Genomic DNA, 17,980 nt, shown 5'->3' on the forward strand with positions numbered 1-17,980 from the left:
TCATCTGAAAGGATAACTAGGGCATGTGAGGTCAAAAAGGTAGGGAAGGTGCTGCAAGTCATGCAATAGCACATTCATAGGTACAATAATCAAGACAAAAAAAGTGGGACTGAAGCCAGGCACAGTGGCTCACACCTCTAATCCCAGCACTTTGGGAGGCCATGGCAGGCAGATCACTTGAGGCGGAAAGTTCCAGACCAGCCGGCCAACATGGTGAAACCCCATCTCTACTAAAAATATAAAAATTAGCCGGGCATGGTGGCAGGCACCTACAATTCCAGCTACTCGGGAGGCTGAGGCAGGAGAATCCCTTGAACCCAGGAGGTGGAGGTTACAGTGAGCCAAGATCACACCACTGCACTTCACCCTGGGCAACAGAGCAAGACTCCGTCTCAAAAAAAAAAAAAAATGGGACTGACGAATTATTTAATAAAGTCTGATAACACTGTTAGCCAAGGTGGGAGGGGCGGATACTCTCATGCATGCTAGTAAGAGTGCTAGTTGATTTGACCTATGCAGAGAGTAGGGTGAAGGAAGGAAGTCCTCAGTACTTGGGGCTGTGGAAAGGCTTACATTTTTTAAGGGGATCTTAGAATGGCAGGGAGATGAAGCATAGATGGAATTTTCTGGTCTCAAACTCTAAAAGAAACCCTGGTTAAGCTATTTCTATGTGTCACAGGCTGAAGCCCTGGGTCCCCAGTGGAGGCTGACTGAGCCCAGGAAGGATTCTAGGGGTCCACAGACCCAGAAGGCTCTGAGTGTTAGAGGTTCATTGATTCTTGACACCTCAGTCCTGGTGGCACACCTCAGAGCTGCAGGTAGAATGTCAGGGAAATGCTATTTGAGTTCCTCTGTGATCCCACCTCACCATCTTTGCAGAGGAACGTCACTAAGCCAGAAGTGGAGCTCAGAGTTTCTTGCTCTTTGTTGCTTTAACAGTATCTCGGCTCCATAAAGTCTTGTTTTATAGTTTTGTTGGGGACATATTCAAGTGTGTGTGTGTATATGTATGTATTTATACTTTTTTATACTGAGGTTTAACATGAATATCTTGTTTAGCCATGTTTTTCTGTTGTTGAATGAAGCGGATTTTAGAGATCCAAGATGTGTAAGAGAGGGTAATAATAGAAATTGTACCTGCAAATTGCCATTCATCCAAGTGGCTATGTTACATTTGCACATCAGTCCTCCCAGAACTTTAATAAGGACAGACAGTGGAGAATGTGCAGAAGTAATAGTCAAATAGAATACTGTGATAAAATGAACTTTCTCTTGAATGAGTTGCAGTGCTTGATTTTGGAGGCTTTGGATAACCATTGGGGATTTTTGGCAGGTTTGTAATGGGATATCTGTATTTCAGGGAGGTAATTCCGAGCCAGCATGTGGGATGGATGCAGTGAGGGATGGACTGGCAATGGAAAACCAGCAATAGCCAGGAGAAAGACTGGGATTGGAGGCATGAATTGCAAAGAGGAAATACAAAGTTAACCCAGTAGTGAGAGACAAACTGTCAAGCTGATAGAGCTTTGATGACTGATTGGCTGTGGGGGATACAGGGAAACAAAAGGATCATGAAGAAAAGCACAGCTTTGCTAACTGGTTGGATGCCCTCCCCAGAGGTAGGTGAGACAGAAGGAGCAGCGTGGCCAAGTGTTGAGGGAGTGGAGGTTGGCCAGGTACTGAGTTCAGCCAGGGGCATGTTGATTTTGAGGCACTGTCTACACATAGAACAGGCTGGGAGTTTCCCAGGACTTATTTGCACAGTGGAGTTATCCAGTTTTGCACAGTGTGTGAGCCATTTAAAAAATATTTAAAATGGATCACAAATAAAAAAGTTAACTAGATATCAGTCCAAATCTCCTCAAATAGTGGATAATTCCAAAACCACGTTCTCGGGAAGGCATATTTTTCTATTTGTTACCTTTCAAACAGGGAAGGAAAATTAGAAGAGGTTCAACAACCAGCATTAACTTCATAGAGTGAAAGCCAGAAGCTACAACAGTTAATTGGTAGCACATTCATATGTAACTTCTCCCTACAGAAGAGAACTAAGAATTCCTTTACTACTTTCTGGTGCAGATGTTCCAAAATAATGCACATAGCAGTTCTTGTGCTTTCAGAATGGGCAGTACAGGTTGTGATGTAATGAGCCTGATTCCATAAACACATCCAAATAAACATCATTACTTTATAGTCACATCCAGTGTAAGCATTATTGATACAAGGTTGTAGTTAATTGTGAAATAAACTGTATGCTCTTTATTCAATCTCTGTCTTTAATGTTGGTTTGCAGTAATCTTTCCTGTATCGGGATTTATTAGTTACATTGTTAATATTAATCCTGTAGATTTCCGTGGTAATTAGCAGGCAATTATAGTACAATTTCAGTTATTAGCATGTGATAATAGGATTTTCGTCTGTGTGCTAATATAAATCTATTTCTTAAGAGTCAATGTTTAAATTGTGCTCTGTTGAAAGTAGTTTTATATTAAGGTCACACTTTTTTGAAAACTTAAGTTTTCAAAATGAAATCAAAACACTTCTTCACGTTTGATTCTCCATAGTTCTCTCTGAGGGCAAAGGAAGACTCTCAAAAGACACTTGATCACAGACTTTAGTTGACGTCTGTGAATGATTCAGCATGGCTATCCTGTTAAGGTCTAGAAGCTCTTTTTAATCTGGAGTCATGCTCCACTTTCAAACAGGAATCATAATTAAACCTAAAGGACAGTTTATTTTAACTGTTAAAAAAGTTTTTTTTTTTTTTTTATTTGAGTTTTTTAGAGGAAGCTGTCTTTGTATAAGTCCTACAAGCATGCTTTCTCAGTTTTTATAGCCAGTCTTGGGCTGGGCTACTCCGAGAGCTATGCAGAAAAGTGGGAGGGTGGAGATTTAAAGTGGTGTGTAGGAAGAGGTGACATCCACATGTTGGAAGGTCAGGTAGCCAGGTGGCTAGGTGGTTAGGTGGTCAAGTGGCCAGGTGGCCAGGTGGTCAGATGGTCAGGTGGTCAAGTGGCCAGGTAGCTAGGTGACCAGGTAGCCAGGTAGTCAGGTAGTCAGGTAGTCAGGTGGTCAGTTGGCCAGGTAGCCAAGTGGTCAGGTAGTCAGGTAGCCAGGTGATCAGGTAACCAGGTGGTCAGGTGGCTAGCTGGCCAGGTGGCTAGCTGGCCAGGTAGCTAGGTGGTCAGGTAGCCAGGTGATCAGGTAGCCAAGTGGCCAGGTGGCCAGGTGATCAGGCAGCCAGGTGGTCAGGTAACCAAGTTGCCAGGTGGCCAGGTGATCAGGTAGTCAGGTAACCAAGTTGCCAGGTGGCCAGGTGATCAGGCAGTGTGAATTTGTGGCCCAAACAGGCCTGGGAGGCAAGAGCACCAGCAACTCCCCACTCTCTTCAGCAGGGGTTCCCACCATCCCATCTAGTTTAGTTCTCTGTCTCTCTGGAGGGCTGTCCTTTTCCCCAAATTGTACAGATTTGCTCTCTCCCTACAGTCTGGAAAACGTAGGTCTTCCCTCCTTTAAAAATAACTCAAGTAAATAGGATTTCATTTTTTGATGTTTTTCTAGGCTGTTTCCATACTTCTGAATAGATATGAAAAATAAATTTGATTACAAACCAAACCAAACCTCTTGAGAGCTCCCAAATTAAAAAAACAAAATCCAAAGGCTGGTGAGAATTAAGGCTGTAGTTGGAGCTCAGTCAGAAGAGCGAGCTCCATTCCCACGTCCTCCATAGGACCAGATGAGAGGGGAACTCTGGGGTGTGGGCCAGCAACAGCCTCACTTGCAGCTCCAGATCCTTCCTCTGTTGCATCCGCCCTTGCTGTTATCACGAGTTCATGTGCAGTGTAAGACATGCTCTGTTTTCTAGAGACGTGCTAAAGCTGCAGTTATGGAAAACTCCTTTTCATCTCAACCTTGATTAGAAACATTTATGTGATAAAAGTGCGGTAGGCTGTGAAGGTTAATTAACTTAAAACACTGTAAATGCAAGGGTTCTCTAAAGTTTAATGCTTGTTTAGGCAGAAAATAATTTTCAATCATAATTGAGCCACTGTGGGTTTTCAGTTACTGGACACCTGTCTCAGGATGAATCCTGGAAACTCATTCTGTTGAGGGCAGCATCTCTGGAAAATCCCTTCCACTGTGTGTGTGATGGGGGTGGTCCTCGGGCTCCCTCTGGTTCCCTTCAGGGAAGGGTCAGGATTCTATCCCCAGCTCCAGTCCCTGATCCCTGCAGACTCCCTTTCAAGCTATTGCTGGGCCCTCTTCTTTCCTTCCACCCCATGTTTCTTAAAAGAGGAGCCTACACTTCCTGCCCGACATCTTAAACTGTCACTCATTTCTCAATCCAGCATAATCTGTCTTTTATTAATATTTTAAAATGACAGATATCTTTTCACCCTTCACTAGTTTTTCCTACTTACTTCCAACCTCTTGTTTGACCCATCTCTGGGGTTCTCCTTGCCTAGAATAGCCCTCCCTCGCTTCTTCACCTGGAAGACATCTCACACCTTGAGACCTTGTTCCCTATCCCCACTCAGGTAAGATCTTCCTAATCTTCCCAGGTAGAGTCAACTGTTCCCTCTGTGGGCTTTGGTTTAGATCTAAACAATAGCACTTGGCAGTGTTTCACTTGGTTTATTCATTCATTCATTTCTTCATCCTACTAGACGCTGAACTTTTTGAATGAAGAGAGGATTTTTTTAACCTTGAATCTTTGTATGCTTAGCAGCTGGTACGGAACCTGGCAGAGAACAGATGCTCAACCAATGTTGCACAATCGATGAGCACACTGCCATGTGTGGTTTTGTGCATCTAGGTGACAGTGACAGTAAGCAGGCATGTGCCTGGTTCACTGAGAAACCTGACTGGAGTTGGACTCTCCTCTTTCATGCTGAAAGAATCATTTTTGGTAGTATTTTCCTGATACTAGAAGACTAAATATGCCTTTAGTACTTCCATTTCTTATATTTAAATATATTTTATTGTTCTATAAACATTTTGATATAACTTAAATACCTCTGAGACTTAATTGCCAGCCTACAAACATAATATATATACTCATAAACAAGGATAAATGTCTCCTTTTAAACTTAACTAGAAATTATTTCTGTTTTCCTGAAACAAACATGTGGAAAATTGTTGAAAGACAAACTTTTTTCAAAAAAGTAGCTAGATGTGGAATTAAAACTTACAACGAATGTGTCCCTTCATCATTTTCCTTCACTGCTCCTCGGAACTCAGTTTATCTGGTTCCAAAACATTATTGTTTAATAAGCCTTTTCTGATATTTCTCCTGCTCCTGCAAATGTTAAAGCCATGAGCGGTTAACCAGAAGGAATGTTACAGAGAAGATAAAAGCAGACAATGGATGCTTGAAGAGCCCTCTGAGAGTCTGTTTTAATGACAGGGTAAAGCTGTCCTATAGAGGTACTGGTTTAGATGACGAGATTTCAAAATCAAAACACACACACATACTCACACGCACAGATAACTGAAACCACTGATAGACCTGCCGTGTTTAGTGCTATACAGTGCTATATTTCCTATCTGTCATTTTTTTAAATACACATTTACTGGACATTGAGTTGTTTTTCCTCTAACCGGTGGGACTTTTGTTATATCCATAGCTATAACATCATTCTTTCATCTCCAATGTGGAATTTATACTTTTATTTGATTTCATGTTTTTTGTTTGGGACCTCATTATTTTCTTTTTTCAGATATGCATTTAAGGAAACTTCAGGCACTCTCGTAGTATTATAGTTTTTAGTATTAGTGGATTGGCTTAAAAATGACAACAAAAATAAAACCCTAGAGATACAATTAGATAGTTCATGAAACTTATATGTTTCATGAACAAAACTATAGAGCTGGTCTATTCAGCCACTCTCTAGCATTTGCTAGTAGTTTCTCTCCCTGTGGCCTTCAATAGAAACAAATGTATGTCTTTGTAACATCCACAAGAGTGAAATTAGGCAAATTTAAAGTTTTTCTTCCTTGTTTACAAAACCTAAAACTTGCCAAGTTTTTTCAAAATTAAATTAAACTCTTTGAGGTTGTAGAAGCCAAAATAAGGTAAAGCTAATCTGAAGAAAACTCTTTGAACAGACTTCAGGAATGTGGACCACCGCTAGTTTCTCTGCTTTTGAAAAAACATGTGTTGAAATAATTGAGTGCTTAATAAGTGAGAGTCTCATCATTGTTCAACAATCCTGTGCCATAGGTGCTGTAGTGTCTCCATTTCACAGATAAGGCAGCCAGCTTAATGAGGTCATGTAGTTCTCCAAAGGTTGTTGTGGACTCAAGTCCACTCACATCTACAGTCTGGGGTCAGCATTAGAACGGTAAACTGTAACAGCAACAGCAGTTTCCCTCCTTAAGAGAACTCAAATTCCTATTTTGACATAATATCAAAATCCTCTAATAATTTCAGAATTGTTGAAAAATAAGTAAAAGTACACAGGACTAGCGACGTGATTCATTCAAGTAGCAGTTAATGCAAAAATCATTCCTGCAACAAACTAGAATAGTCCATGAGCCACTTCCCAGTGGCTCCCCACCCCCTTAACACAGGTAAGAGGTTTACCTTCCTACGTCACTTAACTCATTCTGTGTATGTGATTTGGGCAGCCAGGGGTAAGTGGGAAGCTTGAAAATGAACATTTATCTTACTGTATTTTGAGTTACTCAAGTAATTGGGCTTGTAGTTCAAATTTAGTGAAAGATAATCCACTTGAAGATTTACAGTCTTTCTTCTGCACTGCCAATTACCAAAAAGTTATTTCTAGTGTTTGAATCTATTCAGTCTGCAACTCTGAAGTACAATTATAAGTGTTTGAAAATTATTTCTCACACTGAGGGTTGTTAGACACTAGAATGAGGCTGTGGAATCTTATAGAACAGACATTCTTGAGACGCTTGCCAATAATATAAAATACCACCATTTCAGAAAGAGTTCAGTTTCCTTTTATAAATTAGAGTCGGTTTAACCAAGTGTTATAGTTTCTGGATATATCATCTGGGGTGGGAAAAGATTAGGGAGCTTTGTGGTAGAAGGGGCCCTGTTTGCCGGGGTGATTACTGCTGATTAACCACTTTGGGCAGTAACTTCTAATCCCATGTGCCTATAACTTCTTGTCCCCACATGTACTCCCAAGAGTGTCAGTATATTAGACAACAGCATGAAGAATGGAAAACCGGCATATGCTTGAGTAGTTCATGCAGTGTTATAAGCATGTTACTTACCAAATCACAGTTTGCGTTTTCCTTCATTCAGAAAACTGTCAGAAACTGCCAGGTACTTTTGTGTGATTTACAAATTAAATTTGTGGACAGAGACAAAATGGTTATATTTAAAATCTCCCTGAGCCACATGGACTAATGAAACGAGTTGAATGTTTAGCCTATCTGAGTTACTAAATCTGGAGCTATGTGCCATGGTGCAAGCTTGGGCACACGTGCATGTGTGTCTGTGTGTGTCTGTGTACAGGATATGACCTACTGTCAGTTTGAAATCAAGTTTGCTAGTCAAGACCAACATTCTTAAAAAATGAAATCAGATAGAATAAAAAATACTAGCATACACAGGACATAATAATGGGTTACAACGTCAAATGTTCATACTCTGTGCTTATGGTCAGTACAACTTGAAAGCTATAACGTTGTCTATATAATTCCTTCTCCACAAACAGGAGGGTGAATCAAGGACATGTAAAATATTAGATGTAGCCTAAAGAGAAAGTTCTAAGAAACACAAATGTTATCTGTGAGGGTATTATACTAAGCCATGGAGAGTAAATAGTAATAATATTATCAATAATTATGCCTTTAATAATACAATAATAGAAGAGTCACTCTATGCTGGTCACATATGTTTTCATAATTTCAGCTGTTATTGTCCTGGATTAAGTGTGGAAAGAGGCTCATTTGGCTGTGTAGCAGAGAAGTCAAAGGCCTCTGGCATGTATGTAGATGAATTTCATAAGTTCTAATCTCAGCCTGGCCCCTTACAAACTGACTGTGGGGGATGGGAGAGTACTTACATGCTTACCTGTTTCCTATTCTATGACATGGGAATAATAATAATAAAAAGCTACCAAGCAAAACTGTCTGAGATAATACTTGTGAAGTGCATATGTTTAGCACAGGGCTCTCAAAAAATGGTGACCATTATTATTATTTGCTCATGGGCCAGTATTTCAATGATGGAAATACTTTAGTGCCTCTAAAAATCAGCTCTAGTGTCAACACACTTAAGGAAACCCAGTCAGGTCACCTCTGACTCTGTAAAGCATTAAAAGAAAATAATGAACTCATAAGTGAGTTCTTGTGAGTCATTCGGGTTTTAAGAAGCCACTGCTTTGATTTTGAAAACAGAAAGAAAAATCTCAGAATCTACTTAGACTAGGGTTCATTTATTCTGCCTGTTTCAAGTCAGAGCAAATGTTCCTGGAAGGACCCTCTCCTGTTTCCTGAGTTTGAGCCGATCCTATTTGGCACTGCAGACAGGGAGAAGTGGATGTTCGAGGACAGGTGGGAGGTGCAAAGTGGAGACCTGTATTGGTCCCACCTTCCACTATGAGACCAGCAGGGTCCAGTTGTCTTAGCTATTGTCTCTATTTTGTAGATTAGGAAATTTCAAGTTCAGAGAAGTTGAATTAACTCACCGAAGGTCTCAGGGCTTGGTGGGAAGAAGGATGGAAAATTAAATTCAGGTCTGTGTGTCTCCACCACCATGTTCTTTCTCTTTATGCCTTGATTGCCACCTTGTAAATAGAATTCTAAGCATCAGGACCCCAAATATATAAACTATGTCGAGCTCTCAGCTTTTGTTAAAAGCATCTTATTAGGCCGTGGTGTATGTACTTTGAGTCGGCAATCGTGCCCAGAGCCATTTTCAGCATTCCAGCTTCATTATTTCACTAGTCCAGACAGAATCCGCACCTTTCAGAAGAGAAGCAATCTTTATATTAATTATGCCACTCCTTTTAATCTCCAACAATATATACAAAAATAATTAAAAGGGGTAGTTATAATTTACCAAGCATGTGAAGCTTAATTAAGGTGGAAGAATTAACACTGCCTTTGACGGGATTTCCAGAATCACACTTGCACCTACAATCTGTTTGAAGAAAGCTCAGCCTACAGAAGTCTGAATTTGAAAACCTATTAACAGGCCAGTGATTATATGCAAAAGATAAAAAATAAAAAAGATAACAAAAGGATTCACCATAACAATTCAAATAGAACTGGATCCTATAATTTCTGTGCCAAATATAACTTGCCAGAAACACAAACACAAAGCATTGCATTTTCACACATCCTCAGTAGTTCTTTGCAGAAGCACTGCAAAGTTTATCATCACTTCCTCAACACTGACACCTCTTGTTTTCTTAGAAAGGCTAACTTTGGAATTTTTCTTTCAATCTTCACAGTGCTTGCAGTATATGGAGATATTTTCTTGTTTGTCTCCTCTCTACTGAAGCACCCCAACCTTGTCCTTCTTGTCAAGGAATTTGCAATGATCCCAAAATGTCCAGTCTCTTTGCCTCATCAAGCTTACATTCCTTCAGTGCTTCCCAAGAAACTAGTAGCCATTGTAGGACATACTATGATCCCAATATCTGCTGACAATGTGTTGTTGAATTTGCAAGACAAATATGGGCAGTGGTTAGAAGTGTAGCCTTTGGCATCAAGCAGACCCAGATTCAAATCACAGGTTGGCTTGTTACCAGCTATGTGATTTTCCACAAACAGCTTAACTTCTCTGTGGGAGGAAGATGCTGATTCCTGCTTCATAGAGTGGTTGCCAGGATTAGCAGAGATGATAAAGGCTTCACATAGGCTTGGCATGAGCTTGTAAGTTCTCTGTTTGTGGCAGTTATTATCCTAAGAGCATTTGCATTTTAATGCCAGGAGATGACAATGTCTTTATCCAAAGGATGGAGTGTTTCAGGATGAGCTTCCAGGCATAAGAATAAGCAGACATCCTGGAGCAGGTGGTGCTCGAATCTTACTGTGCAGGTAACTGCCTGTCCTCCCATATTGGTATTTAGTCCTCCTAAGAAGGGAAATCTGAGAAGCGAAGAGGAACTGTCACATGGACTTCATTGACAGTTGACGTAGGACCTTAATGACAGATAAAGCACTTTCTTTCTTTTTTTTTTTTGAGACAGAGTCTTGCTCTGTTGCCCAGGCTGGAATGCAGTGGCACAATCTTGGCTCACTGCAACCTCCGCCTCCCAGGTTCAAGCAATTCTCCTGCCTCAGCCTCCTGCATGGCTGGGATTACAGGTGCACACCACCACGCCTGGCTAATTTTTGTATATTCAGTAGAGATGGGGTTTCACCACGTTGGTCAGGCTGGTCTCAAACTCCTGACCTCGTGATCCACCTGCCTTGGCCTCCCAAGTTGCTGGGATTACAGGCACGAGCGACCATGCCCAGCCAGATATAGCATTTTCTAAAACTGTGTGGAGTGAACCAAAGGCACCAAAATAATCCAATAATGAAGTTGCTCCTTTTAATTATTTTGGCATTTCCATTTGCCATAGAACAATATTAAGTGTGGTCCCCAGACCAGCCACATCAGCTCTACCTGAGACCTTGCTAGAAATGCAAATTCTTGGCCACATTCTAGACCTATGGAATTGGAATCTCTGAGAGTGGATAGAGAATCTGCATTTTACCAAAGCCCTCCAGGTGATTCTGGTGCACTGCAACATTTGAGAAGCGCCGTTATAGAATATCCACTCAAGCCTGTAAGCCATGGGAATTTGGAAACACTTGTTCTGCTTTGGGAGGATCCTAGCAGGCCCTAGAGAATTTCCGTGTGTTCCCATACACTTCACTCTGAGATTCCAAGGACACACACAGCCTTAGAGAGGACCTTGAACATTTTGGCTATATCTCTGGCAGCATATGACATTAACAATGAGATCAAGTTCATTCTTATTTCATTAGAAAGACTCCCATTTTTTCTACCCATGGTTTTATTCTTTTTGTTGTTGTTGTTGTTGAGATGGAGTCTCTGTCACCCAAGCTGGAGTGCAATGGCATGATCTCGGCTCACTGCAACCTGTGCCTCCCGAGTTCCAGTGATTCTCTTGCCTCAGCCTTCAGAGTAGCTGGGATTACAGGCACTCACCACCACGCCTGGCTAATTTTTGTATTTTAGTAGAGATTGGGTTTCCCCATGTTGGCCAGGCTGGTCTTGAACTCCTGACCTCAGATGATCCACCTGTCTCGGCCTCCCAAAGTGTTAGGATTATAGGCGTGAGCCACCATGCCCGGCCGGCATAATTTTTTTAAACCTGTTTCAGCCAATAATAATATTGTTGCATCATGCCTGTTTTGGGAAATATTAAGCCATTTTCCTATTTGTTCACTCATCCTCGCCAGGTAGGTGTTAGTATTGTGTTTACAGACTAGTATTTAAAATATGTCGTTTTTATGTTGCCTTGTCACTTTTTTTAGGGGAAAAAAGTCCATTTGAAATTCAATATGTTCACAATGATGTATTTTATAGTTGTGTTTTATAATTCTTTTAAAGCAGGGTGATTATTTTTCAGCTATGGTAACTATCATTGCAAAAACAAGCCATTCACTCAGATCACATGAGTTCTAATCACAGGAAGGAATCCCAGATGTAGGAGGTTAAGTGGGACCCTCAAAAATGATATGTCCTCGTCCTAAATCCCAAAACTTGTAAATATGACCTTATTTGGGAAAAAGATCTTTGCAGATTGTGATTAAGGATCTCAAGATAAGATCGTCCTGGATTAAGGTGGGCCCTACATCCAATGACAAATCCTTAGAAGAGAAGGGGGAACAGGCCGGGCACGGTGGCTCACACCTGTAAGACCAACATTTTGGGAGACCGAGGCAGGCAGATCACCTGAGGTCAGGAGTTCAAGACCAGCCTGGCCAACATGGTGAAACCCCATCTCTACTAAAAATACCAAAAAAATTAGTCAGGCGTGGTGGCAGATGCCTGTAATCCCAGCTACTTGGGAGGCTGAGGCAGGAGAATCGCTTGAACTCGGGAGGCAGAGATTGCAGTGAGCCAAGATTGCACCATTGCACTCCAGCCTGGACAATAAGAGTGAGAGTCTGTACCAAAAAAAAAAAAAAAAAAAAGGTAGGGAACGAAGGGGGAACAGATGCAGAGACACAGAAGAGAAGAGAAGATCATGTGAAGACAGAAGCGGAGATTGGAGTCACACACTGCTGGCATGGCACAGCTTGATTTCAAACTCCTGGCCTCTGGAACTGTGAGCAAAAATATTCCTGTTGTTCAAAGCCACCATGTTTATAGTAATTAGTTATGACAGCTCAAGGAAACCAGCACAGCAGCTCATTACTATGTCTTAGTTCCTGACTACAGCTGTCAACATTTACAACATTCGGGTTTGAGAAACTTTCTTGAGGAAATAAGTTGAGGAAGGCTCAACACCAGATTACTGAGTTTCCATTCCTACCGTGGGCCATAAACTCTTAAGCATGCAACACTCACCCTAGGACATACACCCAGCTTTCAGAAACTGGAGGCACATCTATTAGCATTTTATTTGTCGGACAGCTATGCATGTGGACAAAGCCACACTGGTGTGCATCAGCTGTTTAGTCCCTTGGAAGACTTTGGCAGTCGTGAAGTGGGAGCAGAGCTATTGTACCACCTGTAGAGACTGAACACAAAGGGTAGAGATGAGCAGACATTTCTTGTATGGTATAAGGCTAGAGAGGAGTGCATGACATTAGTCTTTTAGTTATCTTTCTTGTTTAGAATGCCTATGGTTCCATCCATTCATTCACTCAACAAACTTGTGGAGCACATCCTATGAGTATGATATTAAGCACTGAGAAAGCAGCAGTATTTAAGATAAGTTCCTTGCCCTCATATAACATATATAACTAATGAGAAATGTTGGTGATAAATAGTAAACTAATAAATAAAATACTTGTACATGCCATGAAGGACATACACAAGGTAATGGAACCACTCAATAAAAAGTAGTCTTACTATTCTTTTGTTTTGGGCATAAAAAAGCAGATTAAGGATAATCACCTTATTCATTTATTTATCTATATACTTATTTATATTCTGTCTCTGGGACTGAAAGAGCCAAAAGATTAGGGACTTAGTTTTGTTTCTTGCTCTTTCTCAAGCATGAGGACACTGCCTGGCACATAGAGGGCTCATAGAAAATATTTCCTCAATACATTTGTTGATTAAGTGAAGGTGATAGAAACTGACAGGGACCTTGAACAAGATTAGAGTATCTTATTTGTATCTATATTGCATTTGTTTTTGAAATTCTTTCCTTATTTGAGCTAATACAATTTTTACAGAAGGCATTTTTTATGTGGAGAAGCCATGGGAAATAAAACCTCATAATGTTGTAACTCGTGAGAGCTAGGATACATGTTTGAACAAATTTTCTTGGTTTGTCTTTATTTCTAGATATGACATTTTCTCTTTTTTACAATTCACCTAAAAGCTGCTTATTTTTAAATGTGTATTTAAAACTTCAAAGTTGCAAGACTGTCTTTTAGAATAATTAGCTATAAAGAATCAAGGACTTCAGTTGATCTAAATTCAACGGTCTTCTTTTCTCTTCAAAATTTTAGGAGTTTGGCTGGCCTGCTGGAAGCACAGGTTTATATTTAAAATCATCCCAAGTATAGTCGTATAACCTTATTCTAAATTTGAAAGATATAAAATTGTGTTTTTTTCTTTTTTGTTTTCTCTTTTAGCTTTAACTATTTATTTTAAAATCAGTAAGAAAACTGAATACCCTAAGAAAAAAAATGGGCAAAGGACAGAACAGGAAGTGTTCCAATAAATAAATACATTTTTAAAACAAAGAAAAGGGCTGGGTGCCGTGGCTTACGCCTGTAATCCCAGCACTTTGGGAGGCCAAGGTGGATCACGAGGTCAGGAGATCGAGACCATCCTGGCTAACATGGTGAAACCCTGTCTCTACTAAAAATACAAAAAATTAGCCTGGAGTGGAGGCTGAGGCGGGAGAATTGCTTGAACCCAGGAGGCAGAGCTTGCAGTGAGCCGAGATTGCACCACTGCACTCCAGCCTGGGTGACAGAGCGGGACTCTGTCTCAAAAAATAAAAATAAAAAATAATACAATAAATAAATAAAACAAAGAGAAAAAAATAAAGAAATACAAAGAGTCAAAAACAAAATGAAAGATGATTCAACCTGTTTCACAATCAATAAATTACAAATTAAAATAACGAGTCACCATGTTTTGCGTATCAATTTGGAAAGAAACATTTTGAGGAAACAAGAACACATGCACATGCACTGTTACTGTGAACATCAATTGTTTCAACTTTTGCAGGAACACTTTGACAAAATGAATTAAAAGCCTTAAAAAATTTTTTTCCTTTGACCTGCTACTTTCACTTCTAAGAATATATGTTAATGAAATATAATTAAGCATATATGCATTTTTAGCTGTATAGATAATTAAATAAAACATTATTTGAAACGGAAAAGTATTGGACATCATCTGACCAAGACAAGCAAAATAAAATCCTGGCACGTAATTCAATTTAGTGGTATTTGGTCATTAAAAGTAATTTTACACCAGTTTATTGACATGGGAAGATGCTGATGATGCATTAGGCAAAAATAAATAAATTAAGAAATAATTGTTACAGTATTGTATAAAATATTTACATAGTCTTGAGAAAGGGAGGCAGAGAGAAAGATAGGAAAGATGAAGTGTACCACAGATCTGTTTATAGTTGGTTATTTGTGGGTGAGAAGATTGTGATTGCTTTTAAATATTTTTCTTATTGTTCATGGTCTCTGACTTTCCTATGGTGGCCACACATGCTTTTATATTGCAGTATGTGCTTTATTTAAAATGTAAACATGTAGTTTGGCTTTAAAATTTCCACAGGGGAAACCATAGAAACACAGCAAAGGACATTAGTAAGCGGTTTCCGTAAGGAGACACCTGGTTGGCTATCCTGTGTGAGAAGAGATGTTTGAACTTAAAAGCGGTAGAAGAAGTGCAAATATATCGTCAGTGGAATGCTGCCTTGCGCTCATCAGATTGGCAAGAAAGTAGAGAGAAAAAGGGAAATAGAGTTCTGGTGGGAGGCTGCACTGGCTGATCCATCCTGGAGAGTGAGTCTGGAGGGCTGTTCTGGAGAGCACATTTAGTAGCTTTTTATGTGATCAGCCATCAGTTCAGCTCCCAGGAATACAAATTTTTATCACAGAGTTGTCTGTACCAGAGAGCAGAGATCACTGAAGGGTCCATCTCTGGCATGGGAGATAAATAAACTGTGGCGACAGTCACTGGAGCCACAGTTAGAAATAGGCACGCAACTATGCTGCTACAAAGACACATGCACACGTATGTTTATTGCGGCACTATTCACAATAGCAAAGACTTGGAACCAACCCAAATGTCCAACAATGATAGACTGGATTAAGAAAATGTGGCACATATACACCATGGAATACTATGCAGCCATAAAAATAATGAGTTCATGTCCTTTGTAGGGACATACTATGCAGCCATAAAAAATGATGAGTTCATGTCCTTTGTAGGGACATGGATGAAGCTGGAAACCATCATTCTAAGCAAAATATCGCAAGGACAAAAAACCAAACACAGCATGTTCTCAATCATAGGTGGGAATTGAACAATGAGAACACAGGGACACAGGAAGGGGAACATCACACACCGGGGCCTGTTGTGGGGTGGGGAGAGCGGGGAGGGATAGCTTTAGGAGATATACCTAATGCTAAATGACGAGTTAATGGGTGCAGCACACCAACATGGCACATGTGTACATATGTAACAAACCTGCACGTTGTGCACATGTACCCTAAAACTTAAAGTATAATTAAAAAAAAAAAAGAAGAAAAAAAGAAATAGGCATGCAACTAGCAGTGAGGTTAGATCCGAAAAGGTCTGTAGTCTGGGTTGCCAGATGAAATACAGAGTGCCAGTTAAATTTAAATTTCTTATAAATAATGAATACATTTTGAAGATAAGTATATCCCAAATATTTGCCCAATCTGGCAACTTTAGTCATGGAACAACAGAATTTATGAAAATTAAAGCTGTGTACACAGGCAAATCAAACCAATATATTCCATAAGGATATATATTAACACATTTATAGCTACTGTATTTGTGGAAAGGATAATAGGAAGAAAAAGAAATACATAGTAACCAAATAAAGTCATAAAATAAGAGAGGGCCTTGAAGAGATCAATGATGATAGTGAGCTAAGTATGATTAACTCAACTCTCCATACCTAAGTCCAAAAAGATTTTTTTTTTTTTTTGAGATGGAGTCTCACTCTGTCACCCAGGCTGGAGTGTGACACGATCTCAGCTCACTGCAGCCTCTGCCTCCCAGGTTCAAGCGATTCTTGTGCCTCAGCCTCCTAAGTAGCTAGGATTACAGGCATGTGCCACCATGCCCGGCTAATTTTTGTATTTTTAGTACCGACGGGGTTTCACCATGTTAGCCAGGCTGGTCTCAAGCTCCTGACTTCAGGTGATCCTCCCACCTCGGCCTCCCAAAGTTCTGGGATTACAGGTGTGAACCATCGTGCCTGGCCCCAAAAAGAAATTTTAAAAAAGCTTTACTGTGGTCTCCTGAAATTTTTTTTTTTTTTTTACTAAAGTCCTGATCACACTGCCTGACTGATAAACAGAATATTCTGTTCTACAAAAAATTCCGTATGGAGTACCCTGGTACTTCTAGCAAAATTAAGTGGCAGAAAAGTGAGCAGGAGGGAGAGTGGGTAGATGACATGGGGCTTGGGAGAAAAAAGAAAACCTTAATAATTTTATAAAACTAGTAAAAAATGAAACTAATGAACAAATTACCTAAGAACATTGGTTTGCTTAGTTTTACTCTTTTAATAGAGGAACACGCGTAAATTCTTATAGCGTAAGTATTCGTAAAAGAACATCAGTGAGCACCAGTCTTTAATTGTTAGCATGGAGATAGCCAGAAAAATAAGCAAAGTTTAAATTTACCCATTGGAAAATGATGGTTCAGTACATGTCACTGAGTCACTCTTACTCCTTTAAAAGCATCTTCTTTTTTTAATGTTACAGCCGATTACAAGGAGAGCTTTAATACGATTGGAAACATTGAAGAGATTGCATATAATGCTGTTTCCTTTACCTGGGACGTGAATGAAGAGGCGAAGGTGAGTGACAAAATAGCATTGATTCATTGTTCATACCTCTTAATAACGTGCCTATCCTCAGCAGTTTATTCTTTTTTAAAAGCCTCTATCGGTAGTCTCCTATTAAAAAGAAAATGAACCTTTCATCTTTTGCCTCTGTGGAGGCTAAGGGAGAAAAGGGAGTGTGCTCCTCTGTGGCTTCCCGTAGAATGTAATGAGCCAAGTTGCATGTCCCACCCAAATACTTCAGGCCCCAGGCTTCATTTTAGCACTTGGAGCTGGGAAGATGGGGCCAGAAAACCCTTTCTCTCTGCAGTGCAGATTCCCCCAAAGGCGTCTCTGTGCAGCCTCCTCCAGACACAGAGAGGAGCTCAGAGCTGATGTCTTCGTAGGTAAGCTACTGGGCAGACCCCTGACCCCATAGCTCCTTCCAGGCTTGAGCTGGTTGAAGGATGGAATACAGGAAGCAGGCTGCAGGTCCCTGAGCTCTACTGATGGAGGTGTAGCCACCACTGTGACCTTCAGCCACTTGTTTAATGTTGGCTGCTTAACTAACCTTTATCTGTTTTTCGGAGTGCCCACATGGTTAAGAAGTACAAAGGTAAAATCTGTGGCGAAGTGAGCCCTGAGAAGAGACGTCCACCATTGCACCGGTTTGGATAAAAGAAGGCAGAATTGTTGATACTTAGGTTTGCTTTCCAGCCACGAGTCTCTTTGATTTTACGAAAATCCCAAACCGTTCTGCTATGCCCACTCTCCTTTCTGTGTTCCTTAGCTTCTGATCCTTGATT

At 40.3% G+C, this 17,980-nt stretch overlaps 1 protein-coding gene across 1 annotated transcript in view; it reads left to right on the plus strand.

Annotated features, from left to right (window-relative positions):
• Positions 1–17,980, plus strand: part of GRHL2 (grainyhead like transcription factor 2) — a 175,753-nt gene that overhangs the window by 88,069 nt on the left and 69,704 nt on the right. Inside the window, exon 8 of the mRNA XM_055286930.2 lies at positions 17,116–17,210. Coding sequence (XP_055142905.1) covers positions 17,116–17,210 — 95 coding nt within the window. The remainder of the gene's footprint in view (positions 1–17,115; positions 17,211–17,980) is intronic.

Source organism: Symphalangus syndactylus, chromosome 7 (assembly GCF_028878055.3).
Source record: "Symphalangus syndactylus isolate Jambi chromosome 7, NHGRI_mSymSyn1-v2.1_pri, whole genome shotgun sequence".
Classification (NCBI taxonomy): domain Eukaryota; kingdom Metazoa; phylum Chordata; class Mammalia; order Primates; family Hylobatidae; genus Symphalangus; species Symphalangus syndactylus.